At 37.6% G+C, this 25452-nt stretch overlaps 1 protein-coding gene across 1 annotated transcript; it reads right to left on the bottom strand.

Annotated features, from left to right (window-relative positions):
* Positions 1–1552: 1552 nt before the first annotated feature.
* Positions 1553–24501, bottom strand: tbc1d19 (TBC1 domain family, member 19). The gene is made up of 21 exons (XM_060874646.1): positions 24313–24501; positions 24119–24191; positions 23959–24004; positions 18919–18994; positions 18692–18766; positions 18046–18109; positions 15381–15427; positions 14905–15015; positions 14685–14757; positions 13915–13953; positions 13337–13449; positions 10319–10393; positions 9878–9940; positions 8332–8416; positions 7685–7729; positions 7507–7539; positions 6243–6352; positions 6059–6150; positions 5303–5418; positions 5097–5167; positions 1553–3448 (listed from the first exon to the last, which is right to left on the bottom strand). Exons 1-21 carry the CDS (start codon positions 24418–24420, stop codon positions 3374–3376), a joined length of 1590 nt encoding a protein of 529 aa, XP_060730629.1. The 5' UTR covers positions 24421–24501; the 3' UTR covers positions 1553–3373.
* Positions 24502–25452: the final 951 nt, after the last annotated feature.

The following is a 25452-nucleotide window of genomic DNA, read 5'->3' as shown; positions in this document are numbered from 1 at the left end:
GCCATCTAGCTAGCAACGGTATCTCTGGAGTCTTTTTCTGGCAAAGGTGAAATCAATATACTTGCAAAAACTAGTTCAGCATTTTGCATATTAATTAATAATGCTGTAGTTAGAACTTTAAGATTGCAAATGATGATGCAGCATCTCACACAATAATTTGCACTAATAAGTGCGTGCTATGATGACGGTGACCTTCAAGTCGACCAAGAAAGGCTTTAAAACTGCACTATGGGAATAATTGGCTACAGAGTATATCAACACTGTCCACTCATATATGTAGTCATGTAAATATGAAATGTATAAAACTAATTTTCCCACAATCCAATGAGTTTAAAAATAATATTGTAGTGCTTAACTTCTCATCTTCAATAACAGAGCCCGCTCATGTCTTTCTTTCCCGATCAGACCTATTAGATTAAATCACTGAGATTTTATTTACTAATGATGAGCATATTACACACTGGAATTGCTTCCAGGTTGATTTTAAGTTAGTGTTGCGCCGAACCTTTAACAGTATAAAAAGCTTAATTTCTGGTCCTTAGTAATTAAACTAAAATGAAAAATAACGATGCACAAGAAACAGAAAAAAATGATGATCTTTGAGTTATAACTGGTTTGGATAGTTTGGAAACCCTCTGAGTGAAGTTAGACACAAGAATAACAGCAACACCGAGTGAAGTTAGACACAAGAATAACAGAGCTTTAAAAACAAGCAGGGATTCAGACGCGATAAGCTGGTCATGGCATGGGAAGCTGCACAAACAGGTGACAGATGGGCCCAGAAAAGCCACCTTGCAGAGCTGGTGTGTGTGTGTGGCACAAGGAGGGAGAAGCAGCTCAAAAAAAATTGAAGGGAGGCAAAATTTGATATGAGCACACAGGCGGGAGCAAAGGAGGCAAACAGCCAAGCAAAGAGCAGGGGGATATAGACAGGCTAAGCACATGGAAAAGAAGTTAAGAGGGTGCTTTACTGTAAGCCAGGGTGCCTCTCTGCTAAGTTAATGATGCTAACATTAGCTATGTCTAAACCCACAAATGAACCAACTAAATATTTTGTCATAAACGTCAGCTGGGGAATGTGTCAAATGGTGGGCATATTAGTGGTCTCAGTAGCACGCCCAGTAATGTGATTTGGTCATAGCCAGTGTGAGCCAGAGGTTGCACACTATCTTCTTAAATAAATTATAATAATAAAAAAAATAATAATAATAGGAATACATACATATGGCTCTATATATATATAAACACACACACACACACACATATACATATATACATATGTGTGTGTGTGTGTGTGTATATGTGTATATATACATATATGTATGTATATATATATATATATATATATATATATATACACACACACATATACACACACACACACACACATTTTAATACTTTTAATTTTACTTAACATTTTTAAGTACTTTTAATTCTGTAGTAACAGCTAATTCATAGGGACTTGTTTATTGGACACAAACAGATAAAGAAACATGTCATTTGTCATATTGCAAAGTTTTTTCCAACATTTATTTAGCATTTTTTTGGCAACTTTTTTTTTCCTTTTTCAACAGGGATTTATTTATTTATTTTTTTTTTTTTAAATTAAAGCCTTGTTATCTACCAGAGATTAAAACCAGCTGTTTATAGCTGCTATAATAAAATGAAAACAGGAAGCCACTTTCTAAACAAATATTCCACATCGTTATATATAATATAACAAACATAAATGTGTACAGCGGGTCATTCATAAATACAGAAGAACTCTTTCATTTTGGCAAAGTGCTGTGGTATGCGTTCATCTGGGGGGGAAAAAAAACGATAACTCATACAAATTAATTTCAGTAGAAACTTCAGAAATGTAACTGATGATATATACACAACACATTGTGCAGCAATACAACATGGTAATAAATATCATAAACCACCCCCCCAAAAAAGACAGCAGGGTCATTAAGTGTTGTGAGGATACATGATAAGGGATTGATATAATGAGCCATTACAAGCCAAATCTGTATCATATGCTTCAGGCTGATTCATTCGTCACATAACAACATGCCTGTTTTACACAATCCATATAATAACATGAGTGTTTCTCCCGTACATGCATGTGGCCTGCAAGCATAACGACTCATGTCAAAATAAGTCAGGATACATAATAAACACTATAGCAATAATAACAAAATTCTTATGCGTAAAGCTGTAGGTATATACTGCCATTTATTGCAAAGCTTGTTTCGTCCATGGCATGCATCCGATCACCTTTAAAATGTCTAGAACAATATATCACAGGTGAGTTGAATTCTTACAGCTTCACTCCCAAATCAATGAACTTATTTGTTCTTTAGTACTTCATCTAAGTCAGTTGTTATTTATAGGTGTATTATATGCTGCTTATATGCTTTCCGTTGTCCTTTATAATCCTGTTTACAACTGAAGACAATGAGCAATATTAAAGAGAGACAAGACCCAACCATTCCACTCAAATTAGTTGCCTAAAGAAAAACATGGCAATAGGAGCTACTTTTTTCCCCTTATAAATATCTTAAATGTAAAAAAAAAAAAAAAAAAAAAATCGTTCATTCCTTCATTCATATTTTGTAAATGCTTCATCTTTGTTAATGTCATGCAGGAGCCTACGCTGAGACCCTTTCAGCTCCCAGGAACTCCGCTGCTGCCTTTGATCAAGCTCTGTTTCCCTGTGCTATAAAGGATAAAACCCATTTGTCATTCACAAGCAGGGATTAGACTCTTTCTGGGATTAGACTCAGTCTCTACAGTATATCGGTTTGCACCCGATTTAAACCTCAAGGGTGCCATCATTTTTGAAAGCGTGTTTAGTTTGGAAAATAAAAAAAAGCACTAATCATGAAAACTACTGAAAGCACGATATTCTTTTCCGCATATTAATTTGACTCGTTTTTAAGAGATAATTCTAAAGGGCTCTGATGTAAGGAAGAATAATCAACTAATTTACCTGCTTTAAAGCCTAAAAGACTTGAGAAGAGCTTGAGAATGGGTTGTGTGTCTTACATTAGCATTCTCATGCCAAGTCTGTTCAGTAATGCATCCTTCACTGGTGAAAGCAGCTGCTATTGAAATGAAAAACAAATACGGGACATAATATGACACAATCATTCACATGAAGAATGTCAGTATTACATCCTATAAACCGGTAGATTCACTATAGACCTGCTGGAGCATGCAGACCGATTAAAAGCTGTTCTTACGGATTTCAAGGCACAGAGAACGTGTACGTTGCGTCTCTTCGTTATTTTTTAACTCGTTTCTACGTCATTATTCGAGACGATCGATTTGATTGTCATGGACACAGCTGACCCCATTGAGATGATGCGCTTCCACACAACATCCTTTAGATGTCTGTAGCAAAGAGGAATATCTGCAGGAGGGGTATAACCTTGAGGGTTGAGAGGTCAGCGAGGACAGCCTGTGGCAAAAAAGGACACAAATAACTTCAGGAGAAACGAAACACCAATTTCAGTGGAGGATTTATGAAGAAACCGTTGAGGCATATCACACTGGGGTCAGGGTGACTTGTAAAGCAAGGAAGGGGAAAAAAAACAGCCATTTAATTCTTTCTAATGAGAATGTAAATGCTTGTCAAAACTGGATGTCTCAGAACCAAGTAGGTATGAGTTTAAGCTATTTACTATAGACTTGTTTCTAATGGTACGGGTGTGACAAGAACTTTACGTCTATTGCTGTAAATACTGTTATAGCGCTGTGCTGTCGAATTAAACGAGTGATCGGTTTATATTAAAGCACAGGTTCAAATAGATTATCGTTTCCATAGTAACGGGTCAAATACCGAGACTTATATAATGGACACGCCACATAATCTAAGACTGATAATACACGTATTTAGGAGTAAACCCACTGTGTAATAAAACTGGGCTAGTTTTATGGATATGATACGAGTCTCCAGTGTCGGAGCTATGTAGCAGTCAGTAGGAGCCTTCATGACAAAGTACTGTATTGTTCAGTGGACAATAAAATGACCAATTTATTTATATATTAAAGATATATATATATATATAGGAATAAAACATGTTGGGGCATAATGGAAATAATTAGAAATGTTTGAAAGTAATGGATTTCCTGGAGGTAACGGTGTTACACTACAGAGATCCTGATTGGTTTCTACTAACAGCACACCTCCTCGTGCTGTATTCCTTATTTAAATCAATCACGTCAAAACCGTGGAATTTTGCACAGCCACACTAAAGAGGGCAAAAATGAGAAGGCACTAGAAATATAGCCAGGCTCTACAGACTCTGATGTAAGGAAGAGGAATCAACTAATTTACCTGCTTTAAAGCCTAAAAGACTTGAGAAGAGCTTGAGAATGGGTTGTGTCTCTTACATTAGCATTCTCAAGCTCTGGCCTTTTAGGCTTGGCGGCGAGTAAATTTAGAGGCTCCTATCATGTTTGCAGTCTTCTAAAGTTTCAGACCCCAGGCCCTAGGTGCTAAAAATATTGTATGTTATGATACGTTCTTCAGCAGGGCCAGGTGCTACATGAGCAAGCAGATAGAGCACAGCAGCATCTTCCTTTCCTCGCCTCAAGGCCGTGCGTCAGTGTGTTATGGCCAGGGACCTCCGCCAACGGCTCAGATGAAGTTTTACTACAGCTGTCAATCCGACTGTCGCCTGAGACAGCAACAAATGATGCTGCTCTTAAAATGTTAACTATTCAAGTGACAGTCCACAATATTGATGTGTTACTAATTAAAACACAATGTAGGAATCTGTTTAATAGTTAGGAGCAAAATCAACGCAAAACATACACACGTGCATTCTACATCAGCAGCATTCATTAAATAAGCCTCAGGAAGTAATGTGTTAAAAAGAAGCCCACGTTTTAGAAAAACATGGAAAACTTTTTAGCAACCAGTAATGCATTTGGTTTTGGACATTTAGGGGCCAGGAGGGAGGGAGTGTGGTCTGAATTTAAAAATGTCCAGGCCAGCGATTCTAAGACGTGCCTTAGGGAGACTGGGTTACTGGTGCTGGCTGTAAGTCAACACGCTATTTCAGTACCTTTCTGTGCCTTCTCTCTCATGCACACACGCTCACCTCGGCCGCGGCCAGTGACGTCACCTCCATCAGATTTTCAGCCCGGAACGTGAAGACAGCAGCGGCCAGAACTAGAGTGGAGATGAGAAGGACAGCCAATCAAAAAGGCTTGGTTTCTGTACCGTTTACAAAAAATGCAGCAGATCGAGGGTCAGGATTTAAGGGTTAAATGTGTTCAGTATAAAACTTCAAAACTCAAGACTCACCTGCTACTATCTCTAAGGACTTGTAGCCAAGGATACGGTCCCATAGCAACAAGAGTTGGTCAGTTGAAAGGTATCCTGAGAAAGCCCGAACCATCCACTTAAACGCGATGCGCAATCTGAGGTGGAAAGCTTGATTTATCACCAGCATGAAAACTTAAATATATTTAAAAAAAATTCAAAAGTCTAATACCAGGTGGCTTAATAGTAAAAAGTGTTCGCATTATTGTGAAAGATTGTGAATTATTCTTGTCCCGGGCTTGATGATAGGAAATGCTGTATGATAGGAAAAAAACTGATAACTGCCTCTGGAACAAAAACAAAGGATAAATTGTCTACAATCCCCTTCTTTATTAAAGAAGTACAGATGAGGATGAGACATGTTTTGTATGAGGAGAAACCTGTATGTGCAATTTATAAACACTAGATGGCGCCATTTATACAGTTAATCCAGGAAAATGGTCTATTTCCGCTGTGATTGTATAAATAATATGACAAAACCTTCAATAGAAATCTTTGCATTTTACATAATAATAAACAAACACAAACATATATCAATCTAGGCAGCACTATAACTCCTAAACCTTTCTATTAATTAGGTCTCTAATGCAAATCTAAATAAACTATTAAACCCGGTGTTACTCATCAGAGTCTAACTTATCTTAAGGTATATAAATGTATATAAGGTATAAATGTATATATTTAATGTCTGAGATACTTCACATCGTATAAAGAGGATAAACAGAGCTTCAGACGTACGGTTGAGCTCCTATCTCCTGCAAATGATAGAAGAGCTGGGGAAGATGGGTTTGGAGTAACCTCTCAAACTGAAGACAAAGAGAAACGATACCCTGTCGCAACACACACAAGAACACACACATTTTACAGAGCTTGAACAACGCACCAAGCCGTCACGTAGTGAGATACAGTGTAACATGCTTACTGAGGGAGAGGAGGATATGGAGTGCAGTCTGAAGAAATAGCGCATGTACATCTCTCTGAATACACTGTACAGCTTAGATGGCTCGTTGTACAAAAAACACAGGGGAGCCACTGCAGGACACACACACACACACACACACACACACACAGAATATTGGTTACTTTGTTTCCACTTGTAACTATGAATAAAATAATACAGAAACACACAGAAACACACAGACACACACACACACACACACACACTCCCTGACACACACACACTCCCTGACACACACACACACACACTCCCTGACACACACACACACACACACACCCTGACACACACACACACACTCCCTGACACACACACACACTCCCTGACACACACACACTCCCTGACACACACACACTCCCTGACACACACACACACACACTCCCTGACACACACACACACACACTCCCTGACACACACACACACTCCCTGACACACACACACACACTCCCTGACACACACACACACACACACACACTCCCTGACACACACACACACACACACACACACTCCCTGACACACACACACACACACACACACACACACACTCCCTGACACACACACACACACACACACACTCCCTGACACACACACACACACACACTCCCTGACACACACACACACACACACTCCCTGACACACACACACACACACACTCCCTGACACACACACACACACTCCCTGACACACACACACTCCCTGACACACACACACTCCCTGACACACACACACTCCCTGACACACACACACACACACACACTCCCTGACACACACACACACACACACACTCCCTGACACACACACACACACTCCCTGACACCCACACAGAATATTGGTAACTTTGATACCACTTGTAACTATGAATAAAACAGTTAATGTCATATCAAACACCTCTGTGGCAGGAAGCACCTTTTTGATGAGAGAGATCCGAGAAGAATGTCCAGGGTGGTTTGAGCTGAGACTAAGGCTATGGCAACTCAACTTAAATAAGCGCTCTTTACAACCACAGTGAGCAGAAAAGCATCTCAGATTGTCGAACCTTAATGCAGACGAGCCAGAACAGCAGAAGACCAAATTAGGATCTACTTCTGTCACCTTGTCTTTCTGTAATCTTTGTACTCTGTTCAATTTCTGTGAGCACACGACTGCCCTGTTATATAATAGCACAAACGAGCGACAGGACTGGTGTTCCTATTAAAAGTTAACTCACAAAATGAAATGTCCTCACACTCACCATACATTGAGAAGCCATGGAAAGGGATAACACCTAAAAGACACAAACAAAACATGATCTAGAGAGAGTTGGAGATAAAACAGCACCAAGTATATAGTATTATCTATTATGTCTATGAAAGAGCCTTGTTACAAGTGAAACAGGTATTTAAAGGAGGATTTAGGTTATTTAAAAGTACCATTTGGAGGATACACCACAGCAAACTCCTCTGCACCAGACCTGCCTAAGGAAAACAACATATTTTATTGATTATAAGAAGAAATGAGATAAAAAACAAGCATAAAAACAGTGCTGTTGTTTTCTCGCATCTGATAGGTCAGAAAATGCCGTTGTTTCTAGAAGACTTCTAAAGGATCTCAAGTGAGACACTAATGATGGCTGCACATCAGAGAGTCTTATTAATGCGCCGATTCTGCTACGTTATCGTTTCTATAGTGAGAGCAAATTTACTGGAACTTGTACAACAGCTGATCTACATCATTTAAGTCTCTGTAAGAGTCAGAGGTAAATCTGCTCCTTTTGCTTTTCCAGTGTGAGAAAGTCATCAGAACAGAGGACTTTACTCCTTGCGGTTTCTCTAGAACATGACAAGCTATATCACGCTCAAACACAAGCTAGGGGGTGGCTGATTATTCATATAACAACTTCTGTGGAACTCCTTACTTACCACATTCTTTGATGTAATACGCTAACACACTAATCTAACATCATAATGTAACTGGGTAACACACTGTGTAACTAATACAGACAACACACAACAATACACACTAATGCACATTCAAACACACAAGTAAGCTGAGAGACATGCACTTATGTGGATTTTACCCTGGATGTAGGATTTAGGAGGAGATGCACTATTGTAGCTAAAATGCTCCAGAACTGCAGTGTCTCGAGAAAAACACAGGAGAACCTTGTAAAGAACACACAAATTGTCATGAATTACTATCATTATGAGAACATTTTGTCCTCATAACCCATTCCCCCACACACACACACACACACACACACACACACAGTCTCCTGGCTTTAATTTTAAACGATTTCCTTTAAATCGATGGAAAATTGCTCAGGTGCAATTTGCAGAGTGGTGTACTTAAGATTGCATGCACAGCCTCCAGTTGCAGATGTCATTCATCATATCCCAATTATTCTAATAATAGGAACAAAAGGAACTGAAATCCCCCCCATTTGGTGCATTGCAGTGCCTTTAACTAATCAAATGCTTTAAGCTAACATCATATAAAAAGTATGTAAAAAATAAAAAATTAAATAAATAATTGCAAAAACAAACGTTTCTACTTTCAGTCCTTTCCGAAGATGAACTCTTGAAGCCCTGGCTGTGAGCACTAGTACTATTACACAACATAGTTTTATCTGCTCGGAAAAATGGTAGAAAAGCAAATATTTATGTTCAACCTGATGCTGTTAATCATTTCACACCTGTGGCCCGGGACAGGAGAATATACTCTTTTGACATGTCACTATTTTTGTTCAGCGCTACATTAGCACAACTACCAGATTGTAAACGGAATCAGGATTTTAACTACAGCTTCCATCAGTGCTGAGAGATGTAATTACAAATAAGCTGGATTTAGGTCAGATATAGTTAAGCCATCATAAATAATAATAATAATAATAATAATAATAATAATAATAATAATAAAACAACAAAAGTGAAACAATTAATTACAAATTTATTGATTTTTTTTTTTTTAGTTTTTCCCTATGACTGAAGAGATTTTATGGTATTTTTAGGCTCATCCACTTTTTGGCATTGGAGCTTGAATGGATGATGTGCTTTAAAAGTTTCCTTTATAAAGCTGTGTGCAAAAAGAACTAGACGTTTCCGATAACAGTTGTAGTATCTCTCAAAAGAATGTAATGAAAAGTGGAGCTAGAAAATAATTACATCACCTGTTATAAAAAACAATATAAAATGATCAAACAGTGATATATAAAGTCAAACACAGCATTCAGAAGGAGTCTAAAAGTAATGGTATCATCTTACTATTGGGTTTTCCCCCCTTATAATCTGAGTGTGTATAATGTTTGTGTTTGGTCGGCAGGAAATAGGAAATTCTCACACTTTTGACCATGTCAAGACATTTGACTGATCTCTAACCTGTTTTATTCCAAACCAGAAGCTATATGTTATATTTCAAAAAAAAAAAAAAAAAAGAAGAAGAAGAAGAAGAAGAAGAAGAAAAGGGTTACTAAAGAGTTTAGGAATAACTTTTTATAGTTGTGTTAATAATTCCTTGTCACAAAAAGTCTTCACAATGTTGACCTCTCAAGCAACAAAATAAAATGTAAAGGTGTCCAAAAAAAGCATGATGGGAAAAGACATGCTGTTAGTTCAGCAAACACTCACCTGATATAGAAAGTCTTCAAACACAAAGTAATAGTCATCATTACTTGCAGTCAGCTTCACATCCTGAGTTATAAAAAAAAAAAGAAAAAGAAGCACAACTGCATTCTATATTTACGCAATTAACAAGCTAATTATCAGTCTAACAAAACAAATTGAGAACAGAGACGCATGCTTAAAGTAGAAAACTGATTTTTTTTTTTTTGGTCCATATCTAATCTGGGTTCAGTAATGGAACCATTTGAAGAAAACATGACCTTGGAACAACACATGACTCCAGACTTTGGTTAAACTCTAAACCTAATGAAGAAAATGTAAAAATCCTACTTTAAGCAAAGATAGAAAATGTCCAATTAGTCTAAAACATATAAATCAAACAGACACTAAATCTATTTTTATTGAATAAACTGCACCTTTCAAACCTTCTTAAACGTGTGTGTGTACCTTGTAGATTAGATTATCCACCAGCAGGTTATGGTGTATGACTGCGGCCTTCAGTTGCTCGTAATGCATGATGTCCTATCGTAAAGAAAGAATAGGCAGGAAATTGAATCAAACCTGAATGACAAAATACCATAAATTGAGACCTGAAGATGCTGCGATTTGTCTTTTTTTTTTTCCTTTAAAGAAATAATCGTGAGGCCAGACACCAAAATGGCAGAAAGCATTACTCACAATTACCTGACACATATTACCACTTTTCACAGTTGCTTCCAAGAACAATTAAAAACGAATAGAACAAACAACAAACACTGAAGAATCAGCTATAGATAACTTGCCGACTTTTCCAAACGCATATATGTAGCGGATTCACTAAAAGATGTGGAAGTCTCCTTTATGACTAACATTCATTTTCTACCAAGTCAGTTATTTGCAGATAATAGCACAGTAACAAATCTTGGAACTTCCTTTAAGGAATTACAGGTAATCGGTTATCTTGTCCGAGGCATAAAGACAAGCAGAGAAAAGAAAGATATAAAGGACATTTCCTGTTCTTCTTTGGCAGTAAATGAAAGGATGAACAAAGATGTGGAAAACTGTCAGTACAAATCGTTCATATCCCGACCTATAAATTACAGCCACCGAGTGTCTGGTTTATGTCAGAACAGCACAACTGCAATTCACCCGAGAAAAAAAAAAAATCTCGGCTTTAATGTACTTAATGGTTTTGGAAGTTTTCTCAAATACAGGTCCTGTCACCTGATATGAAACAGTGTAAGAGGAAACGAGACAGAGAGTTAAAGTTAAACGTTCCTATAATTAACAGGATATGTGTCAGATAACTGAACACTTAAATATAACAATAGATGGACTTTAGACTGTAGAACAAAAGGATCGTAAGCTTTTGGAGAATGTGGTTTTTTTTTTGGAGCTTACTTTTCATTCATTTGGATGTACATTTAAAAGTACATTGAGTCTACGCTGTTTATGAATCCTTAAAACATTCGGCGATTATCACTAAGGTCATTTTTTCCACTTTTTAGAGACGGGTCTAGACATTAATAGTTACTAAAAAAAAAGCATATATTTGTGTGTTGCAAGAGCATTCAACCCCTTGGGTTCATACCTGATAGAAGTTTAACTCCTGCCTCTACAGCTGTAAGCCTTCTATGTCTCTACGAGGCATCTCCTCTTTACAAACTGAGGCCAGACTGAGGTACCACACCAATGTACCAGTTAGAAAGTGAACCTCCACCACATACTCAAGTCTCTTGCAGACCGGAAAAAGGTTTCTTCTAGAACGACGCTGCATTTGGCTGCATCAATTTCTCGCCCTCGACCCTGACCAGTTTCCCAGCCCATGCTGATGAAGAGCTTCCAAACAAAGTGATGCTTCCACCACCATGCTTCACTGTGGGGATGGTGTATTAAGGACAAGAGAAGCATTGGGTTTCCATTAGAGATGGCATCGACTGTCAGTTTCGGGCGGATTACAGTAAAATATGGTAGACTATCAGTGAAAACAAATTTGAAAAATAAAACTAGAGTTGTAAAATTTGTCGCGACAAACTTTGATGTCGGCTTTGACAAAGCAAGTATTCGCAAAGGCCGGTGTTTTTTGGAGGCAAGTGGACATAAGGATCAGTGTTACATTTGGAGGCAAGTGGACAGAAAGCTAGGGTGCCAAAACATTTGGAGGCAAGTGGAGACGAGCATGTGACGTCATCCGAATACTCTTGAGGAAGTTCCCCACTTTGGGCTGAGTGTTTTGATACATTTTCACGTGATATCACGTGACGTCATCAGAAGACACGTGAGGAAGTTCCCCTCATTGTTCTGAGTGTTTTGATATGTCACATGTCAATGTTGTAAAAAGTTTTTTGATTTTGCATATTTTAGGGGCGGGACTGCGGGACAACCGGACGTTCAGTCGGTACACCAATTTAAACCTTTGTTCAGAGTATCACCCTAAAGGAGCTGGCTGAGTTTGGTGTAGATAGTTTGAAAGCTTGCCGAGTTATAAACCTCCAAATTTTATAATGGGAGTCTATGGGGAAAAAAGGTCACTTTGAGACCCGGTACCGGAAGTACCGGTACTCGGATCGCTTAGAAAAGTAATAGCAACAAACTTCAGACCAGGGTCTACAACATATCCCGAATTTGGTGCATGTGGCTCGAAAGCCCTAGGAGGAATTACTCTTGATAAATTTTTGTCTAAGCTTAAATAGGAAAACAGAATGTTGGCTTCTACAAAGCCAACATAATAAATGTATTTTTGGGACAGGAAATGTTTTCTTATAAAGAGACCGTTTTGGTTTTTTTTTACATTAATACTTTAAACATTAAAATTTACAATGTAGTGCTTCAGTTAAAAAAAAAAATTTCTTTATACTTAATACTAGAATTCTCAAGGTTGATTCTGTTGATTCTCAAGGTTTCTGTATCAAAGTTGTTTCGTTTTGGTCTCATAATGATCTCAGAACTTTTTCCACGTTTGCTAAAATCAGATTTTCAACACGTGGAATTTCTTTCGTTTTATTATAGTATTGATCACTATTATTGACAAAGACCAAACAAAATGATACCGTAAAGCAATTCAATGAAACATGTTTTTGGAAATAAGTGGTCATTATCAGCAGGTGGTCTAAATGAGTGCTTCATTAAAATCAGGCACATCTGGTAAACCCAGTAAACCTAGAGATAAAACAGCTAGTACTAGTATTAACTGTAAAACAAATAAAAAGTTATAAGGATCCTCATTCTTTTCTGATTATATTTAATTCCAGATAAATAATTAATATAGTACTAATTAGTAACTATATAGTAATCGCTTGATTGACAATCATTATTTCATTCTATTTATTTTATGTAAAATGAGGCTATTTAAATGACAATTAAAGAGTTTAAACCTGAACATTTCTAATATATGCACCTGTATATCTAAGGCACTCTTTGTAGTTTTGACAACTTGCTTAGTTTATTAACCAGAAGTTGAAACCTGTAGCAAGAAATATGCTTTACCTCTGGTTCATTAGTGGCATTGAGGATCAGAGCCCATAGTTGAGCTCGGAGGCCATTGGGACATCCCTGTCTGCTGTACTCCTGAGCAGCTGCACTGTCCTGCTCACTCAACACTTACACACAGAAAAAACACTCACTGTATACGCTGTCGAAAAGGTTCGCGAGAGCTAGAATGTTCATCTATACACTTCAGTTTCACAGACTGTAGGAAAAACCAGCGTAAACACGAGCCCCTTTCCCTGCACTGTACTGCTAACAGCATGTCTCCATGAGAGATCTGCAGGTATGTGTAGCTTTAAGTTGTGCATTGAATGAATGTATTAGACAGAGAGAGTAGAGGGTGATGTACATGTGTATGTCTAAAGAGGATTGTTTAAAAAAAAAAAAGGCAGGTTTTTGTTCTCTTTTCTAAACACCGGGTAAGCAGCTGGATCATGTACAGTTAAAAGTGGGATGATGGGCATTACACAATCAGTCTCAAATATTGACATCCAGCAGCTATTAAACACAGAGCCACTCAGGAACAGTACAAATAGATTTATCCTTTTACTTTGTTCTCTCTCTCTCTTTTTTTTTACCTTTCTTTCCAATGCGAAGGTGTTCACTTTCAAACAGATCTGTGTGAAGAGACAGATAAGTGATCTTTTATCAAAAAGCAGTTTTGTTTATATGCAGTGCTTTCAATTCATAGCTGACCCGTTTAATCAATATAAGATTTTTAATGTTGTTCATAGCCAACCAGTATTCCATGATCTGACCTTTACTTTATAACCCCTCACACACGCACACACAACCCCTCACACCCTTACACACACTCCCTCACACCCTCACACACATTCCCTCACTCCCTCACCCACAACCCCTCACACCCTCACACACATTCCCACATGCAATATTTCCATTTACAACATATACCATTGCAATATCTTTTTGCACTTTATTCCACACTTGTGCAACTTGTGGTCACCGCTACACTAGGCACGCTTCACTGTGCCTATTGTCCCATTGTAGTAAATACTGTACTGTCCTGTGCTGTTTGTACGCACATGCACAACACTTTATGTTGTCCTGTGTGGTTCTGTGTATTATTTTTCATTCTTGATTTAGTGAATGGATAGAAATGCATTTACTAACATTATTCAAGTCATATTTTAATTGAGAAAAATCAGCAAAATAATGTATGGCGCATTTCCTACAAAGAGCTGTGGTTTGTTTTGTTTTGTGTCGTGATCTCAAGGACCCAGCGTTAAATGACTACACTGTATGAGACAAAAAATTGGATGGTTTCGGGTCAAAAGCTGGTAAACGACAGGCTATTCACAGAGGGATGGGAGGAATACTGGAATACCTGGAGGGATGTGTGCGTGATCTTCTATTCCAAGTTGGCCACGATTCAGGCTAAGTTCTGGATAAGCCTCTCTCTGAAAAGAGATGCATTACATGAGCTTGCTGCTTTGTGCTCGTGCAATGCTAAGTCTAGCAAATGTGGAACGATGCAGTGAAGAAAGATTTACTCTGATCACAGTTTGTAAATGTGAAAAGAACAAAGGAGGAGATAGAAACCTCACCATATATGGGATATCATGGACGTTGAGGGAGATCTGTATAAGTCCCCAGTGGCTCCTGGCTGTGAGACCCTCACTGCAGTCATGATTGGGGTTTCTCAGACTTATCAACACCTTCCAAAGAAGCTGAATGTTCATCACTTATCCATCACATCACTTATACAATTACATTTAGCGTATGTGAAAATAGAATCATACGATTCATGCCGTTTATTGGCTTACATTCAGATCATTCAAAGCCTTTCTTCATTCCTAACTCCACATTATAACATTGTGCTCTGACCCTAAAACAGTGTGTATGTAGATGTAACACATTTATCATTAAGTGTAGACCTGTATCTGTCTATCACAGACTGCATCTCTCAGGCCATTTTCGAATCATTTACAGAAACATTTCCCCCAGGAATCTAATCAGATGTTTCAAACCCAAACCCCTCAATCTCTTTAAAGTTAACTGATGTTCTCAATCTCAATCTCACCTCTAGGAAATCTTTGGGTGCATATACAGGCCTGAACTTGCTGAGATCTGCAAATGGGAAAAAAAAAAAACCCTGTAATGTTTAGACAGTAATAACTTGGCAATAGTAGGTTTATGCAATATATTTTGCATGTTATGCTACTTTAATACAACAAGTATTAAATAACTGATATAGTAATGCTAAACCTAACTCAGCTAAGGAATTCTCCAGTGGTCATGTTCTACATTTTATATTCAAATGGGAGAGAGAGAGAGAGAGAGAGAGAGAGAGAGAGAGAGAGGTTTTGGGAGGTGAGCTTTGCTTATCGGGACTCATTCCAACAGTCTGGACATGCTCCGGTTTCACAAGCTAAGCTGTTTATGCCCGTGTCCAGCAGACAGCTGCAAATGTTATAGCGGACTGATAACACTGTTATGGAACTGTTATATTCCACAAGAGAACTGTAAACGAGCAAAAGCGCAAAAAATAAACACGGGGATAAAGCCACACATGGGAGGTAGCAATACTTATGTGCGAAAGGATTGTGAGGGCGTCTGGTGGTGCAGGGAATAACCATCCTGATTCTACTGCGGTACAATTAGCACAGTGCCAGCACAAAGAACATACACCGCTGCTTGTGTAGAGAGATTTAGTACGATTCCTTAGGTATCTGTATTAACGCTTAATATGATCAAACGGTCATTCATCAAGAACTGGACAGGGCCTGAGGAAGTGGTGTTATACGTAATACAAAAAGTATTTATACCTTTGGTGCACATATGAAAAATGTAGAAGACCACTTCTTCTCTCAAAAACCTAATGAATATATTGTACACAACACTTTATTTACATTTCAGTTTAACACAGGGGTGTCCAATCTTATCCTGAAAGGGCCGGTGAGGGTGCAGGTTTTCATTCCAAAAAAGCAGAAGCCACACCAGAGGCTACTAAAAGCCAAGAACAACTGATTAAACAGGTGGAATCAGGTTTTGGCTACCGCTTGGTTGGAATTAAAACCTGCACCCACACTGGCCCTTTGTGGATAAGACTGTACACCGCTGGTTCAACAGATCCAAATGAGTTCATCCGTGGAGAAAATAAACAAGAATCATCTTTGGTGACCTCATGCTACACGATGTAGTTAATGTTACAGCTATGCGTGTGCATCTGACTCTATGTACAGCTAAAAGTGGAGGGTGAGGATAAGCGTCCTTGCGCCACCTCAGTAAAATGTTTCAAATATACTGGAGTGAGCAAAGACTCACAAATGAATCATCGCCTTTGACTACCTAAAAGACATGAACTCTGTGTGATCTAAATTAAAAAAACTTATCCTGAAGTAAGTTTAACTAATTTACAAACATTAACTGACTACTGTATAGTAGCTAATATTAACTAACTACTGTATTGTAGCTAATATTAACTGACTACCGTATTGTAGCTAATATTAACTGACTACTGTATTGTAGCTAATATTAACTAACTACTGTATAGTAGCTAATATTAACTGACTACTGTATTGTAGCTAATATTAACTGACTACTGTATAGTAGCTAATATTAACTGACTACTGTATTGTAGCTAATATTAACTGACTACTGTATAGTAGCTAATATTAACTGACTACTGTATTGTAGCTAATATTAACTAACTACTGTATTGTAGCTAATATTAACTGACTACTGTATTGTAGCTAATATTAACTGTAACAGGCAATTCAAAGTCCGACTAATATCAAATGTACTCAATATACTCTACACTTCTGATTAATTCATTAGCAAACTGTGTAGCATTAGTCATGCATGTGACGGGCAAAACAGCATAGAAGCTTACAGCAGATTTAGAGGAGTTATAATAGCTAGTTTTCACATGCAAACATGACATTATGTAATCAGCTAAAACCTATTTTCTCTTTCCCTTTGTAATGCTTATGCACATTTTAAAGCAAGATCAATTGGGTGGCATGAATTTAGGGAAGAAATGCCAGCATGTGCTGCTCATTTATTTACAGTATTATCAATTAGCATCTGCAAATTAACAGTGCAAATAACAAACAGTACTGCAATTCACCCCAACTAGAAGATGAGGGAAGATAAAGAATACTGTTTGGATGTCTGTAGGATTTGTGCATGAGTTATTCAGTTGTTAACTCTCTGAAGTTTAAACTCTTTTACATCTTGAGCCTGAGTAACTCCCTCTAGTTTCCACACATCACCATATAAGACAAATCACAAATCTCATGCCGCGATGTTCGATGGCACTGTTAGAATTACTGTTAGAATTAAAAATGATATGAAACGCTCAACACTTGTGCATGAAAGGTGTTGGGAATCTCAAGAATCTTTTGACTACTGGATCCATTTGAACTTCGTTATGTGCCTTTTATAGATCTTTTATAGACTTTGGAACCCTGAAGCGATACACAAGAAACACAAGTCGGCATGCGAGTCATTCCATGTTGAAAGTTGCCGGTGTGTTTGGTGTCCGTATGTTTCATCACATGCTGTTTTGAGTTTGGTGATTCTCCTTAACATAACCATTAAAACAATAAAAAAAAATAAATAAATAAAATAAAATAAAAAACAGTAGCATTAAGCTGTCAGTTTAAATTAGGTCTTTAAGATCGCCTATGCATTGCATTGATGTACAATGATATACTGTATATATGTGTGTGTTTGTGTGTTACCTGGGTCATCTGTGCCCATCTCGCTCCATTTGTTTATTAAATGTCTCTGTTCTGCAACAGGACGCTGTGGAATAAATGTCAGATTTAATAAACAGCCCAGTGAAGAATTCTGAACAGTTAATGCTTTGGTTTTATAAAAGATTAAAGCTGTGGTTTTACATTTTTGTTCCATTATTTCTTTTTTGGATAGTTTTATTTGAAACACTTACGATTTCTTTGTCGAAACATACAAAGAGTATATGAGCAGCTAAGAATTATATAAGGAGTTAGATTATTAGTCATGTCGGTGGTTCAAACTTTGTTTCAATAAGCTAAAGCTTAAAGTTAAAGCTTTGGTTTTATGACAAGTTTAGAATGTAGGTTTGATGAAAACTAAAAGCATGTTTTTAGGAGAATTTAAACATACAGTTCTATAATGATGTAGAACTTTGATTGTGTGAGAAATATGAACTTTGGTTTTATCACATAAGAAATAAATATGCAGCTCCCTGCAAACGTTTGAGCTTTGGGTCTATGAGAAGTTAAACATCATTCAATAAAAATATAAAACTTTGGTCCTGAGACAAGAAGATACCCCTGGTTCTACGAGGAGCTGTGTTTCTAGTGTCTGACTAGCATTTGGTCTGAGTATTTTTGTGTATCATACCTTGCAGGCCAATGGAACCCCCAGTTCGGAACACATGCTGTTCAAACTCTTCAGGATCCTCTTCTCCCAGCATGCCTGGGAAAGCCCCCACCCACCCACATACACACACACACACACACACACACACACACAAATACACACAGAGTGGTGCAGATATGATTTGAGCACCAAGGTACCTGGAGAAGTAAAGAGGAGTGAATGTGGGGACTGAGTGAGAAAAATTGTACCTGGGCTTTGCGCATGTATTCCAGTGGCTCTTTTGTGTGCTCGAGGGTATCTTCAGGGTGAGCAGGTGGAGGCAAACTACACACACACACCAAATTAAAAGTATTTTCTAAAAAATAGTTTTATTTCTAATATATTTTGTTACTGCAATATTCAACATTTACTAGATATAAAGTGGATATTAAAAAAAAAACAACAGTCAACACACCTCTATCAAAATTGCAGGTTCGTGTGATGTAAAAGTAAATGAAACCAAAATAATTCCAAATTGTCAAACATTTCAAAGGAAAATCAAGAAAAAGAAGAACTTACAATAACCGTATATTAATAATATATTTTATAGTGTGCAGAATTAAATAATCACTTTCAAACTCAAACAATACACAGTTCAATACACCGCTAAAGTGATTCTAATTAACCACGAATAAAGAGCAGCTGTTTCTGTGTGATTTTCTTAACACCTTCTTTTTGGTTTTGTTTTTCTGACTACAACAAGTGTTTTTAAATTTTAAATAAGCAACATTTCAGAAATATCTGCCAACTTCTGATGACTCCCTGCATCTGTCAACAACCTCTTATATTCTCCACATGTCTGGCATGGGTTATGGGACCGAGTGACCAAGCCCTTAACCCTGAAATGCACAGTTGTATCAAATTATAGAACATGTAAGTCGCTCTAGATAAGTCATCATGAATTTTACCTTCCAAAGCACAAATCCAAACAAAGTCAACAAAGCGATGGATTCAAAAAAAGATTCTGAATAAGATACAACAAATTGTAATGGCTCAGTCAGAATCCAGACCCAAATCCTGTTATAAATCCAATGAAGTTGATTCTTGGGTAGAAGATTTGAGGCTGTGATACAGAATACAATTCTAATATTGCCATAGTGGGGACCTGTTTTAGGCTGCGCAACTGAGGTCATTGGCTTGTCACGATGACTGCTGTTACTACACCGCAAGTCAACAGGCCATGAGGGAAATTTCACTAGGAAACCAGCATGACGCTCCTCCATACACTTATAGAACCCCATCCATCTTCTCCTGTTAACTATACTTAAAATCTTTAAGCCTGTATGTTTATGCCCAGGTGAGTAGAAGGGAAAAAGGATAAATAAATGAGTGATTTTAGTGGACTTGCAGGTGGTCACCCTGTGTGAATTATCTAGCCAAATTTACTACAACCTGTCAGGAAATAAACAAACCGGCTGCCAGGTTTCCAGCTTATCATGCAACACTGGAGTAAAAAAGTAGAGTCCAGCATTGAAGTCACAAAAAATGATCACACGTAAATTGGGAATGATATGCTAGAGAACTAGGGAAGTACATTTAAGAAGAGAACACACACACACACACATTTCTGATTGCACCCTGACATGCACACACACACACAGACTCTCACACACACAGTCTCATACCATTACAATGCCTTAAAATGTATTGCCTCTGATGACAGTTTTGCATCTTAAGATCAATGCTTTTCAGTGTAGCATGTTGTCCACATGTTATTCCACCGGTGTGTCTGCATTTCAGATCGATTCACCGTGTCAATGTTAAGTATGAGCTATATAGAGTTATGCATATCAGTAAGTAAACCTTTTATTTTTTTAAATATATAAACCTTATTTTCTATTGTTCTCCCAAACCAGTTTAGGTCAGATAAGATATGAAGATATTAAATAATTAAAGAAATAAAGATCTAAAGAGAGAGAGAGAGAGAGAGAGAGAGAGAGAGAGAGAGAGAGAGAGAGAGAGAGAGAGAGAGAGAGAGAGAAAACTTGGGCAATAATAAACTAACATAAAACTGTACAATACTGATATTCAGCAGAGATACTATGAGCTGCAAACATGACACAATTACTTTGCCTTCATTCATCACATTCAGTGACTTAACAGCAGGAGCTCCAGGACCATTTTCACATCTCATTTGAACTACATTACCACTAAGTTTAAAGATGACGTGAATAAATCAGTGACTCCAAGCAGGATATCAGCACACACTTTTTTTTTTACATCTCGGCTCATTTTAATCAGAGTGACCCTCGTGCGACTAACACATAAAATTGAACAAAACATACATAAATATGCTTTTGTTACTGGCCCCTTAGTAACATGCTGCACATTTCCACACACTGAAGATACAATTTCATACCATTGTGCAAATTATTGTCAATATTTGCAGAGCTGTGTGCCACAGCTGGCGCCAGAGCCGATTGACTAGCGCGTGTACCATAACGTTTGTTGGGTTGGGGGGATTGATCGGTCTATAATGAGAGCAGGAAATGTTAAATAAGCTGGAATGTCTGTCAATTTTAATTCTCCAGCAATGAAACATTATTAGGCTAGTAGGAAATAATGCTCTATTTGGATTAGATAACGTGATTACAGAACTAGCACAACTACTCTTTTTGGCAAATACGCAAACACCTAAGCATCACACCCATATGTGCTTGTTGAACATCCCATTCCAGATTTAGTCCCTCTTTACTGTATTAAACTCTCCATGCTTTTTTCTTCCTTAGATTTTGGAATGTGGCTGTGGGAATCTGGGATTCAGTCATGAGTTCTAGTGAGGTCTGTACAGGACACTTGATTTCTTCCACACCAGCCTTGGCAAACTAGGCCTTCATGCAGCTCGCATTGTGCACAGGTGCATTGTGATGCTGGAACAGGCTTTGGTGTATTAGTTCCAGTTAAGGAAAATATGAAAATTACAGCATACAAATATATTCTAGACAATTGTGTGCTTCAATATTTGTGGTAACAGTATTGGGGAACCACAAGTGGGTGTAACGGTCATGTGACCACAGATTTTTGCCCATATATTTTACCCACTGCTATTCCTATGCAAAAACAGGATTATCAGGGTTCCCACTCTTTTTCAGAGATCATTTTCCAGGACTTTTCCAGGACATTTCAAATTTAGCAAAAAAAAAAATGGCGATTACTTAACTATACTTTTAAAGACAATTTAAAATAAAAAGACGGCACATATTAATACCCTTTCCTTTCTCAGGCCAATGCCGTCATGCATGCTTTAGTTTGCTGTGCATTCCCCTTGCACATGATATTCAGATTAACAAGGTTAATATAACCTGCTTACCCGTCACCATTTGCTGAAAACATTCGAGCACTTAAACCATTCCTAACACCTGAAACCACCAACACAAGACAGCGTCATCCGTCACAGCGAGATTAAACAGCATAACAAAAACCCGTCAAAACTCAGCGTCCCTGAACAGAGCGCTTTCTGTTACTAACGTTAATTGTTTCGACCAGTTGTAAATTGTTCTTTAAATGATCAAGAACATTTAAAAATAATAATTTTCCAGGACAACAAGATTTTTTTCAGGACAGTTTATGTTTTCTCTCATTTTCCATGTGTTTTCCAGGACTGGAACATTGGTCATTAATTTTCCAGGATTTCCAGGTTTTCCAGGACGCGTGGGAACCCTGATTATGTCTGTTATGTTAGCTAGCAGGCCTGAGTTTTCTGAAGGGGGTTGCATTTACTATATACTCAGACAAAAAACATCCTCTCATCTCTCTCATTCTTAATCACTCACTGGCAGTTCAAAAGTATGAAAAGCCATGAATTAAGTGTTTTCAGGTATAATCCAAGAACAACTGCAATATGTTATAAAAATCATAAACCCAGACAGCTTAGATAAGTCAGGATTCTGTCTGTTAATAAAAAAAAAAAGTGTAATAATTTTCTCATTTTAACTACTTTTTATTATTCCAATCCTGCTCATGAAGAGACAAGCTGTATCAGAGGACAATACAGTTAACCCTCTACAGTTAATTGTAAATTTAGTATACCCCAAGGCAACCAGTGATTCTTTTTACTATTGTAATCAATATTACTGATATATAAATTCAGAGTGCTTATGCTTTGCCACCTCTAGCGCAGTAACCACCTCTAGCGCAGAACACATCTAATCAGATACATCAGTTTTGAACTTGAAGCACAGAATAAATGCATTCTTCTCTGTCCATTTCTCTATAAACATTCTGTTTTTTAATCATTGAGCCTTTTTTAAACAATCCATAAGGTCAGTTTGCTAATGAGATCAGATAAACAAAAAGAAAAGCCTAAAGTCTGAAAAGTCTCGTTCATGTGAACTAACGCCTCTCGCTTTGTATTTACTCTTAATGCTACAGCATACAAAGTCATATTATACAATTGAGCTTTTTAGCAGTTTATCGAAGACCCACATATGTGTGTGGTGATCAGGCGTACATATATAATCTTAGTCAATTAAACGTGGGGTGCACGATGTTTGAAAGCCAATGTTGACATTTGAAATCACCTAAACAAACACGCCCCTAACACAAATGGGTGTTACCCCTGTTTTGATAGCTCCGCCCCATACATACATACGTAACCCAGGCAACTACCTGCTGGGGCAGCTGACCGAGGGGATATTTTTATCACTAAATTAACTCAATGAGTAATACTATGGTAATACAGCTCAAATGTAGTACTGTGTGTTGTACCGTGAAAGGTTTAGCTCCGTTTCACGCGGAAGACGACGTTCAACACCTAGAACCCGAGGCAGATGTCAGACATGCGCACTGAACACTCTCTCCGCCGCATATTGACAAGACACTACCCTTTCTGCTCATTGGCTACACGTTTGTTTTGTTACTCGACCCGACTCAGTTTTCTGAAGCATTTTTCAAACATCATGCACCGCACCTTTAATCAAATTATTAAAAGCTCTTTAGGGATTAAACAGTGCAGAAGAAAAAAGGTCAAATGTACATGACAGGGAGTATCCCAGGGTTGGTAACCTGGAACCAAACAGTACTTCCATGTCACTGGAATTGAAGCATCAAGTGTACATCATTTCTTCCTTAAATGCAGATCTTTTCACACCACATGCATCTTCCCCTGGTACCTTTTCCCAGTGTTACTAATTAATAAGGATAAATAGACTGGAAATGAGGACTAATCATATATATATATATATATATATATATATATATATATATATATATATATATATATATATACACACACACACACTTCAACTTACATGTGCAATTCTCTGAACACTGCATTTTGTAACTTCTTTTCCCAACCTAACACAGAGAGAGAAAACAATTAGCTTCATAAAGTAGAAAAAATCTCAGCATCATTTTTGTAGTGACTGTCATTGCAGCACCCGGATGATGAACCCGGTGCACCCTGTGTACCTGAAGCTCTAAGGAAATTCCGAACGTCTTCTTTTAAAGATTCTAGTTTTATCTCAGGCCTGTGTAAACATTCCTGTGATAAAAAAAACAAGAAGTCACATATCAGTGAATAGTTTTATTTACTGTACGACTGTTGACAGACACCTAAACACTAAGAAACGAAGTGATAGCTCAGGATGTGCTAACCTACTCACTTTGGCTTGTTTCTCCAGCTGGGAGTGTAAATGTGTTCCTCTGAGCCGCTGAACAACTTGAGCGATGGTTACGGATATCTCTGTTCCTCCGTCCATCTTAATAAACATTAATCGTTAGAACCTCACTGATTATTATAGCGTCATTTTGTAGCGCAGCATCTAAGCATGAAACGCCGTATATTAGCAATTGACGAGCGCACGCGCGTGGAAACAAGGACCCCGAAACACGGTTCCTACCTACAGCTTCTTTCATACATACAGTACATCAGTCAGAAAGTACCACATTTACTTACCACAAAAAGATGTATTCGTTCGTTCTGATGCACCATTTCAATGATTAAAGTTGTACAAGAAAAAATATTTGTCAGTTTGTAAACAATGTTATTATTACTTTGTTGTGTTTTGAAGTATTTGCCTAATTGTGTTGCCATATCTGTAGAATAAACCACATTCAGTACAGATTTATTTATGAAGGTTTTTTAAATGTGTACAATAATATTTTGTCTAATGACTGGAGTTTTCTATTTCTGAGCTTTCTCCAGCAGAGCACATGAAATAAACCAGCAATAATGTTTATACTACTTGTATTTTTTTGAGTTTTTGAGGTTTGAATTAAACCCTATTTAATTCAAGTGGCCGTTAAAAACAATTACTAAAACTTATAAACATAGTGTCATAAATATAATAACTTTGTAATCATAGGTCATAATTTTCACCTTGGGATCTGCTTTGAAAACCCCAGACCTGACTATACTTCACAGACCCCTTCACTTTTCACCTGTTATACATGTTATATGGCATAATGCCTTTGAAAGTGTAAATGAATCAAAGTGATATAATTCAGTATATCACTATATATACTGGTATGGTACTATTTATACAAGAATTATACAAGAAAAGTGGTGCTATGCAAATAGTAATGCCATATTGTTATCTGGGGGAAAAGTGGCTTAGAGGTTAGAATATTTGCTTCACACCTGTAAGGTTGGGGTTTTGATTCCCACCTTGTGCTTCAGGGTTTCCACTGGGACAGACATGCATTGTAGGCTGATCTAAATTGTCCATAGTGTGTGTGTGTGTGTGTGTGTGTGTGTGTGTGTGTGTGTGTGTGTGTGTGTGTGTGTGTGTGTGTGTGTGTGT

Source organism: Tachysurus vachellii, chromosome 7, assembly GCF_030014155.1.
Source record: "Tachysurus vachellii isolate PV-2020 chromosome 7, HZAU_Pvac_v1, whole genome shotgun sequence".
In the NCBI taxonomy this organism is placed as follows: domain Eukaryota; kingdom Metazoa; phylum Chordata; class Actinopteri; order Siluriformes; family Bagridae; genus Tachysurus; species Tachysurus vachellii.
Note: the sequence above shows the minus strand (reverse complement) of the source record. Positions and strands in the feature narration are given on the sequence as shown.